The 10,930-nt window shown below is 31.4% G+C and overlaps 1 protein-coding gene across 1 annotated transcript in view; it reads left to right on the top strand.

Moving 5' to 3' along the window:
* Window positions 1-292: 292 nt before the first annotated feature.
* LOC129914924 (alpha/beta hydrolase domain-containing protein 17B) overlaps window positions 293-10,930 on the top strand; it is a 19,471-nt gene continuing 8,833 nt past the window's right edge. The window contains exons 1-2 of the mRNA XM_055994375.1: window positions 293-729; window positions 4,282-4,461. Of these exons, the coding sequence (XP_055850350.1) occupies window positions 293-729; window positions 4,282-4,461 (617 nt within the window). The remainder of the gene's footprint in view (window positions 730-4,281; window positions 4,462-10,930) is intronic.

The following is a 10,930-nucleotide window of genomic DNA, read 5'->3' as shown; positions in this document are numbered from 1 at the left end:
TGAATTCTTCCATTTTTCAATTCGATTCCATACAAAAAAAAATAACAAAAAATCTAGGAACACAATTTTTCTTCCATGTTGTCCCTTTTTTGCTTTGAATCCATTTCTACTGACTTTGCCTCTGTCAAAACCTCTTCCTTGTCCTTAGCTAGAAGATCCTCCTTCTCCCTCACACAACATCTTCCTCCTTTGTACCTGTTTGTTCCAAAATAATCCCCCCCCAAAAAAAACTGAAAAGTCTCCAAAATAACAAAAGAACAAAATCATGTTCAGTTTAAGTGAATTATGCTGCATGTTTTGCTGTCCTCCATGTCCGGGACCGATAGCAGCTAAATTGGCATTCCAACCACCCGAACCAACATACAAATTAACAGCCGCTGATGATACAAATATCAAATATAATTTGCATCTATTCGATCGAGCGGAATGGCAATATTCGGAACGCGACAAGTCCAAAGTTGAGGCCTTTTTTACGCGCACATCGCGTGGAAATTTAATTACTTGCATTTATGTGAAATGCAGTAAGAATGCCAAGTATACGTTGCTCTTTTCACATGGCAATGCTGTTGATCTTGGTCAGATGAGTAGTTTTTATATTTCATTGGGATCACGGTTAAATTGTAATATCTTTGGATATGATTATTCTGGGTATGGAATGAGTGGTGGGAAGCCATCGGAAAAGAATTTATATGCGGATATTGAAGCTGCTTGGCAGGCGATGAGGAGTAGGTAAGTAGTTGATAATGTAATGATGATTATGATTCATTTGGAAAAAGTTTTCTTTTTTCTCTATTTTAGTTACAGTGCATTTGGGCCATTCCAAAAGTAATGGAAAGGACAACTTGGCTCATATGCAAAAAGGATGAGCTTAAGCTCTATCTCACTTTTTGGTACATTTTCTAGAGGACTATATCAAGAAAATGAGATTGATCTCAAGAAAATGTACTGAAAAGTGAGATAAGAGCTTAAGGTCATTTTTATTGCATATGACCCACTGACTCTTGTTTCCAGTATATCTCGTTGAAGAAGCTATCTTTTTTTTGAAACTTGAAGGAAATTGATGTTCTAAAAGTTTCATGAAAAACTAATAAAACGTAGGCAAAGATGGTAACGAAGAGGACGCTTACTCGTCTTGTCCGTTACCTTCTTTTTCTATGAATAACTAAGCTAATTAGTTCTTTGTAAAACTTTTGGAACATTAACTTTATCATAAGCCTTTGAGATACACCAAATTTTAAGAAAAAAGATTGCTTCTTCAGCTAAATATACTTTATAATGGAATGACCCATTTATGATGTTCACAATATGGGTGACCCAGCAGTTTGTAGGTATTACCCCAAAAACTTTTTTTTGCTCATACGATAGAGTATTGCCTGAATACACTGGTCTGTTCGGAAATCCTCCTTTTAATAAAGGATTTTTGCTTGCTGATTCCGAATTCAAAGTCAAAATCCTGTTAGAAAATCTCGAAAACCAATTTTTTCCTGTTTTCGAAGCAATATTTTGGGGTAATATAATGTTTTTTAACTAAATTTGTCACGGTTTATAAAAGAACTTAATTAATTTCAAATTCAGTTTCAATCTTCTCAATATCTCTTTTTCTTCTCCAAGTATCTTAATTTAAGGGGGAAATCCCTCTGGACGACACCTTTTTCAATATTTTTTTATGAAAAACTGAAAGCACTTATTGAAATTTGGAAAAAGACAAGATATTACTGACATTATTAAGTATTGAAAAATATTTTTTGAAATGAAAAAATAGCAAAATGGCCGCTCTGGAGCCTTTCAAAGTTGACGCCTCTAGTTTACGCCGTCCAATGCACAGGCCCAGGAAATCATTTAAATCAAAAAGGAAATTTTTTTCCGTTAGATGATATTGGTACGCATTGCATGAACCTAAATTTATTTTTTTTAAATGAAAAATAAAATTTAGAAATCAAAAAAACGAAAAAAAACCATGTTTTTTTTACAAAGAAGTAGTTAAAAAAAAATATTTACTGTACAAATTTTATTCAACTTTTAGGTTCATGTTGTGGCCAATAAGTTAAGGAGTAATTTGCTTCAAATTTCAAGTCGATAGCTTCATTAGTTTTTGAGTTACATTGCACGGCGCTGAAAAAAACTAGTTTCGAAAAAAATGCGTTTAAAGTTTTCGTTTTCGTACTATGGAAGGTTCGGAGCGCATTGGTTTCGGGACTATCTAAGCACTTTTGATGCTTCATTTAAGGCTAAGACCACTGAAAATAGTTTCTTCGGTTGATAAATAAATTTATTACGCAAAAAAAAATAATGCAAAAATAAAAAATTCCAGAGGGATTTCCCCCCTTAAGTAAGTCAAGTAGGTTTGGCATATATTACCATAAAGAAACTGATCATCAATATTTCTTTCTCCCAAGAAGAAAAGTATACTTTTCTAATAGATTTTAGTATGCTGATTTTGAATTCAGGGGTCGAATTATGGCATACGATTTCGATCATACGTTAACGTTTTGACTACTGCTGTCTCTATTTAATAAGTAGAAAAGATAGAGAAGTACATATAGCGTCCATACATTAACGTATGATCAAAATCGTATGCCATAATTCGACTCCTGAATTCAAAAATTTCGGTCAGCTCTCGTTTTTGAGATAAATAGTTTTTTTTTTCAAATTTTCTAAAAAAAAAAAACTATTTTGTGATTTTCTAAAGCGTAACTGGTAGACCAGAATGATGTAGCTGTGGCTTGTGTCTTGTGTCGCTGTCAAAGTTAAAAAGTATGAAATTAGTATATTGGTGCCAGAATACGTAGCTGTGGCTGTGGCAAGGAAATTCGCTGTGGTACAAGTCGAGTCGACTTTTACTTCAAGCTACAAGCATAATGACTTTTGACGTTTCTAATGTGGTTACTCAGTTAAAATTATTTTTTTTTCAAGGCAATTGACATTTTTGTACGCCACATAATTCTGTTCATCTTTTCTACATTTTGAGCGAATTTATTTGACATCTTGTACCACGACGTTTTTCTTTGCTACAAGCGAATTTTCATTCTGTTCAACCAGTATATCTCAAGATTCTGACGTGCTAGAATTTTTTTGACTTTGGATTCGAACTCAGCACATCAAAAACCGTAAGAAAAGTATAAATTTTTGTTCTTAGGAGAAACCAATCTGAAGCTTTACAAGGCAGTGTATCGAATGGTTTATCAGAAATAACCGAATCTAAAAGGGTTATTTTCTAGAAACTACTCACATTTTTCAAAAATCATTTTAAAAAAATGGTACGTGCTAGAATTTTTCTGAAACTGATTTAGATTCAGGACAGTCAAATCTTTCATTATTAAAAATAAAATTGAAGAAGAAAAAAAGATACATTTTGCAGATCAGTGATACCTATCATAACATTGTTTTTCGCACTCGTAAAATTCACCTGAGTTGGGAATACAAAAAACGTCTTTTTTGTTTAGAACATTTTTTTGATATTCTGAAAGTTACAAGTCAAAAAAGTAAAAATAAGAAGAAAAAAAAAAGAAAATTTTGAAGTTTTGAGCACTTTTTATCAAAATTATGAAAAAAAAAAATGTGCGAGAAAAGATTGTTTACAGTTTACAAAATTCTCTACAACACTAAAACATTCTCTTGCTAAAAATACAAAAGTTGTTATTACTTTTTTTGAAAAATAAGAAATCAATTTCTTGAACTGTCTCTTGTAACACAAGGCTATAAAATACTCCCTAATTCAAGATTTGGTTGAAGAAAAATTTAAGAAAAAAGTTAAGATAAAAGCATAGACAAAAAAGAGTATTTTTTAACAAAAAAGTATTAATAACTTTTGTACAGAAAAAATTGTATAGCAGAGTTGTTCAGAATTTTAAGGTGAATATTCTTTTCTCAAACATTTTTTTTTTTCAATATTTTGATAAAAAGTGCTCAAAACTTCTTTCTAAGCTTGTAATTTTCTTAATATTCAGATTATCGAAAAAAATGTTCTTAAAATAAAAGATGCGAAATTAAAATTTCTACGTTTTTTGTATAACCAACTTTTACCTAGAATGAACAGAAGTCGAGATATTTAATAAAAACTAAAATCCAAAATGGCGGCCAAAAGTTGAATTTCTCTAGTGTGAAAAATCAGGGTTTATGATATTCACCCAATACTCTATCGAATGAGCAGGGGGTGGTACAAACTGATGGGTTATTATAAATGCACTAGTAATGATGATGATTCATTTGGGAAAATTTTCTTTCTATTTCTATTTATTGCTTCCATTCACCATTCACCACTCTCCACAATTTTCATTTCAGATTCAACATTAGTCCAGAAAGTATTATTCTTTATGGCCAGAGTATTGGAACAGTGCCCACAGTTGATTTGGCGACACGTCATGAAGTGGGAGCGGTGATCCTTCATTCACCATTAATGTCCGGTATGAGAGTTGTGTTTCGGAATACCAAGAGGACATGGTTTTTTGATGCATTTCCCAGGTAAGTTTCACAGGGAGTCTATTTTTTAAGGGTTTGGTTAGTTTAGAGAGTTCTCCCCGATTCCCCCGGTTCTGTTGTTTCATACAAAATAAACAAACAAACAACAACACAAAAATACACTTGCTTCCGCAATCGTTCAATAGCATTACTCATAATTTCTTTTTTTTTTTTTTTTTTTTTTTTATTAATTTATTGTTGTTGTTGGCGGTTATGACGGTGGCGGTAGTAGCAGAAGCGGCGGGAGAGTAAATACGCGTTTGTTCAACAATTTAATAAAATCAAAATGATTGCGTTTTTTTTTTTTTTGTTTCTTTTGTTGATATTGCGTTTGCATTTCTGCAGAAGTAGTAGCGTTGCGATTGGGGCAGGGGCATTAAAAGCACGACTGTTGCGGATGTTGTCTGTTACATTTTTATGAGTGTGAATATGAATTTATTTTTATGCAACAATATTCTTTGTACAACATGTGGAGTCGGGAGCGTATAGAAGTGTGTGCGCCTTAAAAAAAATTTACTTTTTTAAATTTGCATACAAATTGATGGTGGATGGTGGCAAAGTCAATTGTTGTAATGAGTGGCCTCTTAAGAAAGAGGGGGATTTAATATTTTGATAAGAAATTTTGTTTCCATATTTTTGATGTTGTTATACACAACCAAGAAAGAAATCAAAGGAGAATCGGCGTTTAAGTTGTTTGTTGAAATTTGATGAAATTTACTCCTTATCAGTTATGTTGCATGTAAAACTGAAGAAATAAAGGCAATGCACTTGATGTTTGTTGAGAAAATAAGTAAGGTAATTGGTGAGGAAATGGATTTGTTTGTTTTTCTTTTTGGTATTTTTGTCACAATAGATTTATCAATGAACAAGTTATCTTAAAAGCGATGACGTCACTGTTTATATTCATTATGAATATTCAATATTTGATTTTTCTGACGGAAAGAAAGATCTTCAAGCTGTGATCATGTTACTTACCAATGGTTATACGATTTTCAACAAAATGAAGTGACAGCCAAGAATACAAGATATTTTCAGCAAAATGGTCAACACAGATGGTATCTGAGAAATAAAGTTTTCGTTCAATAACTTAGGAAACTTCTCCATATTTGTACAGATTACGGAGTTCACTAAAGTATCATTCCCTCCAGTTACGTCCCTGTAGCAAGGACTTGATATCCAGTAATACAAGTTCTTTTCAGATGAAGCAGTTTCAATTCGATTTATTTTGCCAAATTGAAGAAACTATGTTTCGCTTCAACAAATCTTCTTCGTTGAATGTCTGCAAAGAGCTGATATTTACTCCAATATAGATGAACTGATGATGATTTTTTATGCAAGGGTTTAAATGTTCCCAAATTCCAATGGCTTCCATCTGATGATTAAACTTACTTCAATCCTACTTATATAAATCTGGAATGAGAGAGAAAACCTGGCTATAGGTTTTCTTTCATGCATTTTACTGTAAAATAGTATCTACCATAAAATGGTTTTATCTTTCACTAACATCCTTTTGAGCCAACCGATTTAAATGTTTCCCAAAATCCGATTGATGAGAAATTAATATTTTTCTATCGCAAACATTTCTGCTGTTTTGATATGTTTGTCCTATCCACAAAGAAAGCTGATAAAAATAATGTTTCCAATTACCACCCAGTAGCTAAGCTGTCATTCTCCTTTCACTGCAAGTCTATTTAGTCTCAACACGGTTTTTTTTTTAGCAGACAGGTCAATAACAAGTAATCTTTTGGGAGTGTTGTTACTTCTGGGTTATGTTTTTTGGATAAAGGTGATGAAGTTAATATTGAAGCAAAGCATTTCAAAACATTTTCCATAATATAATAACTGACAAATTGAAATTACTCGGTTTCCGTTCTATATTGTCCGCTTCAGATCCTCTGAATCACCTCCTTTCAGTCATATGCTGTCCATTTTAACAATCAATGATGAAGCCAAGTTTCTGGACTGTAATACTATAATTTATGCTGACGACATAAAATTATTCAAACGTATTGCATCACTTAGCGATTCTCCTTGATAGGCATCAAAAAGTCAATTTCGGAAAAAAGTTGACTTATTCCGTTCTTACAACTGACGATTCAATTAATGTTACGATTTTTTTTTGGTGAAAATGTAGATTTCAATTGCCTAAAACACCATTGAGCCTTTGTACGGAAAATGTGATCATCAAGAAGAACCAATAATTTAGTGTTTTAATTCTGTTCCTTTTTGTTTAGTTAATAGATTAATAAAATCAAAAAAAGTTGTACTTTTGTTAAAACAAATGTTATATCTTAGTAAAATAATTGAAATAAATATATTCATTAAACTTAAGTTAAGTGTTAACAATTATTTCTAATAATACACACAAGATTCAATTCGTGCCTCAATTTTGCAAACACTATGTATTGCTTTTAATACCAAAGCAGAAATTCTTAGCTAACATCCTCATTGAAGTGGCTAATTAGTAAGATATTCTATCCAAAAGAGCTGTTCCATCAATATAAATTAATTGATAAATTTACTAACTACACTGAACCTCATTACATAATTTTCACAAAGCTTAATGCATTTGAAAATTTTCAGTTCAAAGTTACACACTTTAGTAGTACATCTAAAGCACCAAGGCAGAAGTTCAATGAACATTAGTTGAAGCGCTCACACTCGCAATCATTGTCACATATCTCGTGATCAATAATATTAATTCTACTCCCTATCTCTCTCGCCAAAATCTATTCCCACAAATTTATGTGTAACAATGTACCACATCGTCATCATCGTCATACACACACATGATACCTCTGGATTACGTTATTTGACTTTTGCCCTTTACAACACAGTTTAACGGTATTCATAAAAAAAAAAAAACAACAAAAAAATGCCACCGTTCCGTGACTAATACATTTTGTCTCTCCCCCAAAATGTTTATAATTTTATTTGTCTTTGGCTTTCTTTGAAGGTGGGTTTACGTGTTTGCTTTTGCAGACTAGTATTCTTTTTTTTTTCACACAAAAAATTAATCGATAAGTTTTTTGTTTATATTGGAATTTGGGAATATTTTTGCTATCGAGAGTGTGAAAGGTATAAATTAGATTATTATTGACTGTTTGCAATGGATAACAGTTGTGTCAACGCTTTCAAATATATATTATTCATTTATTACTATTACTATTTTTGTTTTGTTTTTCAATTTACTTGCTATCTTTTGGTATGGGATATAGGTTTATTTAGTTTTTTTTTGTTGGGTATAGGTAAAATTGAAAATTTTCTATGAGACTTCTCCAAAAAACATTTCCTCGAGAGCTTTCATTCCGAATGGGGCTGATTATTCTTGGGTTAATAGTTGTTTTCTTAAATACTCTAACATACTACTTTTAATCTATTCATAACAAAATTGAATGGAGTTTTTTTTTTATGACATGACCAAAAATATTCTTGACTTGATGGAGAAAAAAGATGCAATCAAATCGGATTCAATATTTTCTAATCTCTCATTTGAGTTTTTAGACCCAAAATCCAGAACCAGACCAGTGCCAATCCAGTTTTCAGTGGACAAAAGTTGAAAAAATTATTAGCAACATAAGGGTGGTGGGAAAATTTAGGATAAATGGTATATGAAGGAGTAAAAATAAATTGCCCACAAACAAATTGAGGGAAAGGGGGTGGGTGGGCGAAAAAATGGGATGAGTGTCAAAATCGTGGTTTTTCACGATTTCTGTCAAAAGAATTCCTATCAAAAAGAGTAAAATGCAAAAGTTGTAGATAGTAAAAGTGTCTAGAACTTTTACTCAAACCATTTTTTTATATAACCTCAACAATATGGGAAAAATAAATAAATTAAAAGAAATACGATTTTTTATTTTTATCTTTTACAAAAATGGTTGGATGTTAACAAAACTTGGTTAAAAATTACTTTGTTATATTTTCTATTTATTTCAAATGTTTTTTTTTTTAACAAAAAGTAACCGAGAAAATTTTTGATTTTTGAAAAGTTTGGAATGCAATTATTTAGATAAAAACCTATTTTTTAAGATTATTATGGAAAATAATTTTCCATAGAAACCAAATTATATTTTTCTAATGGCCTTTGGCCTTCTTAATTTGAATCTAGCATTAGAACAGCTCTAATAATAGCCCCTTTCCCCCAATTTGTTTGTGGGCAATTTATTTTTCCCCTTTCATATACCATTTATCCCTAATTTTTCAAAAATTATTGGCACTGGTCTATTAGTATTAGAGGAAATATAGAGCCTTAAAGAAAACACAATTTCTGTAAAACATCATTAAATATGGCAGACATCATAAGACAACCTTAACCCTCTACTGCCAAATATGGTTTTGTCAGTTTGAAAGCACTTTTCTCTTCTCTGTCACAAAAAAATGGTAAAGATTCAATACAATCCTCTTCTTTGTGTTTCTGAGAACCCATAGAGATAGTTTTTTCGTGTGTCCGACACAAAATATAGGTGTATTTTATGATCACAGGTGAGTCGATCAGTCGTGTGCATTGAAATCGAAAGTGTAGAATATATTCATACTTTAAGTGTTAATTACTGCGTTTCTTTGGAAAGTAAAGTGGAATTAAAAATTTATTTAGGATCGATTGTCTAATTGTGTATTCTATGAACCAATTTTTATTGAAAAAAAGTTATTGGCCTGGTCTTGGGAGGGCAAAAAGTAGGGAAGCCATATTTGGCTTCGTATGCATTCAGGGGTTGTAAATCTACACAATATGTAAAACTTTTTTGTTGGAAAATTTTGTTCCTTTACATTGTTATTTTGCTTGGAAGCTATGTTTTATTCAGAAATGGAGTCCCTTCGCTTTTAGAGACATTTTTCACATGTTAACCCCATTTCCGGCGGCGTAACCATACAAATTTCAGGGAAAGGGGGGCTCACCTATAATATTTTTCAATAATTAGCTTAACTTTTGTAAGATCTGGGAGTGGGTGAAAATGTTGGAGCAAGACTTACTTCGACAGTGGAAAGAATGTGAACCAGAAAAAAATATATTTAACGGAAAAAACAAATTGCTTTTCTCGGTTCCATGGCTTAAAATGAGCCAAATTTGAATTAATTCTTAACTTTTTGTAATGCAATGTATTTATTTTACATTATTTTGTTTTTAAATGATAAATATTTATCTTTTGATATTTAATTGTATTCTTTACATAATCTGAATAAATAAAATTAGTAAAATTTCTTACCCCTTAATGCATACGAAGCCAAATTTGGCTTATAAACAAATTTTTTAAACAAATTAATTAAAAAAAATTTTTTCAATGAAAACCGTTTTGAAACAACCCAAAGAACCCATGTAAAGCATTTTTTAATTTTTTCGTCCGCTAATATTAATTCATGCAGTAGAGGGTTAAGGGAACAAATTCTCATTTTTTTACGATTATTCAAATGGCAGTATCTTTGTTCAAAATTTAAGTATTGGAGCAAAGAGTAATTTTAGATCAAATCCTATACTTTTAAAATCATAAGACAATTTTTTCAAATTAACGTGCATCGCACAATCATTCCTATACATATCGTAAAAAATAATTTCTCAGGTATCCTATTTCCGCTAGTTTTTTCAAAATTCATGTGAAAAAAATGCGAAAAATACTTCCCAAAAAAACGATGGCCTTTCGTCAGGAGAACTTATTTAAGATTTCAAAATATATCTTTAATTTGTTGATATTTTTTCTCTCTACTCTTTGTGTTGGCCTCGTCTACCCTATCTGAATTTAACTGAGTATTGTTTTGAGCATTGAGTATTTGTTATATCTTAATTTTTGTTATTATAACTTTGTCAAGTTGTGTTACAAAAATTGTTGACCTCTTTGGTTCTGGAACGCCTTGCTTGCTTTTTTTAGTTACGCAATATTTTTGAGAAACATTGACCTACCCAATTAATTTTTTTCATTTCTAGAATGAATTGGTATGATAAAACACAATTTGGCAGAATTGTTGATATACAATGATTTTTTCAATGATTTTTGCAATGTATGAAGATTGTTGTACAAAAAGTTTCTTCAATACAAAAACACTCTCTATAACATCATCTTCATCATACATCTTGCTTGATAGTAGGGTTACCCTACAGAATAAAATAGAGAGTCACAGTTGAATCAATTCAAAAATTAAAATATCTCTTTAATAATAGAGATGAAAAACACACTACAAATTTAGCAAAAAAAAAAAAGCAAAAAAAAAAAAAACTGCAGCTATCTTCAAAATTGCTCGACGCCGTCTTGTGGATGACGACAAAATTCTTCACACATAGCGACAGTATTGTGACGGAGTTTTAAAAGGGCAGTTTTCCAGGCTCAACAGCCGAACCTAGTTTTGAAAAAGTACCCGACCTCCAAGATGTTAGTGTGGCGATGAAAAAATTCAAGAAAGAAAAAGCTACACAATACATTCTGAGTTTTTTACGACACAACACTAACTCGTGCACATTAGTTTCAAACTTCTGAACACCACA

Source organism: Episyrphus balteatus, chromosome 3, assembly GCF_945859705.1.
Source record: "Episyrphus balteatus chromosome 3, idEpiBalt1.1, whole genome shotgun sequence".
Lineage (NCBI taxonomy): Eukaryota > Metazoa > Arthropoda > Insecta > Diptera > Syrphidae > Episyrphus > Episyrphus balteatus.
The sequence above is the reverse complement of the archived record's forward strand: the minus strand, read 5'-3'. Positions and strand labels throughout refer to the sequence as shown.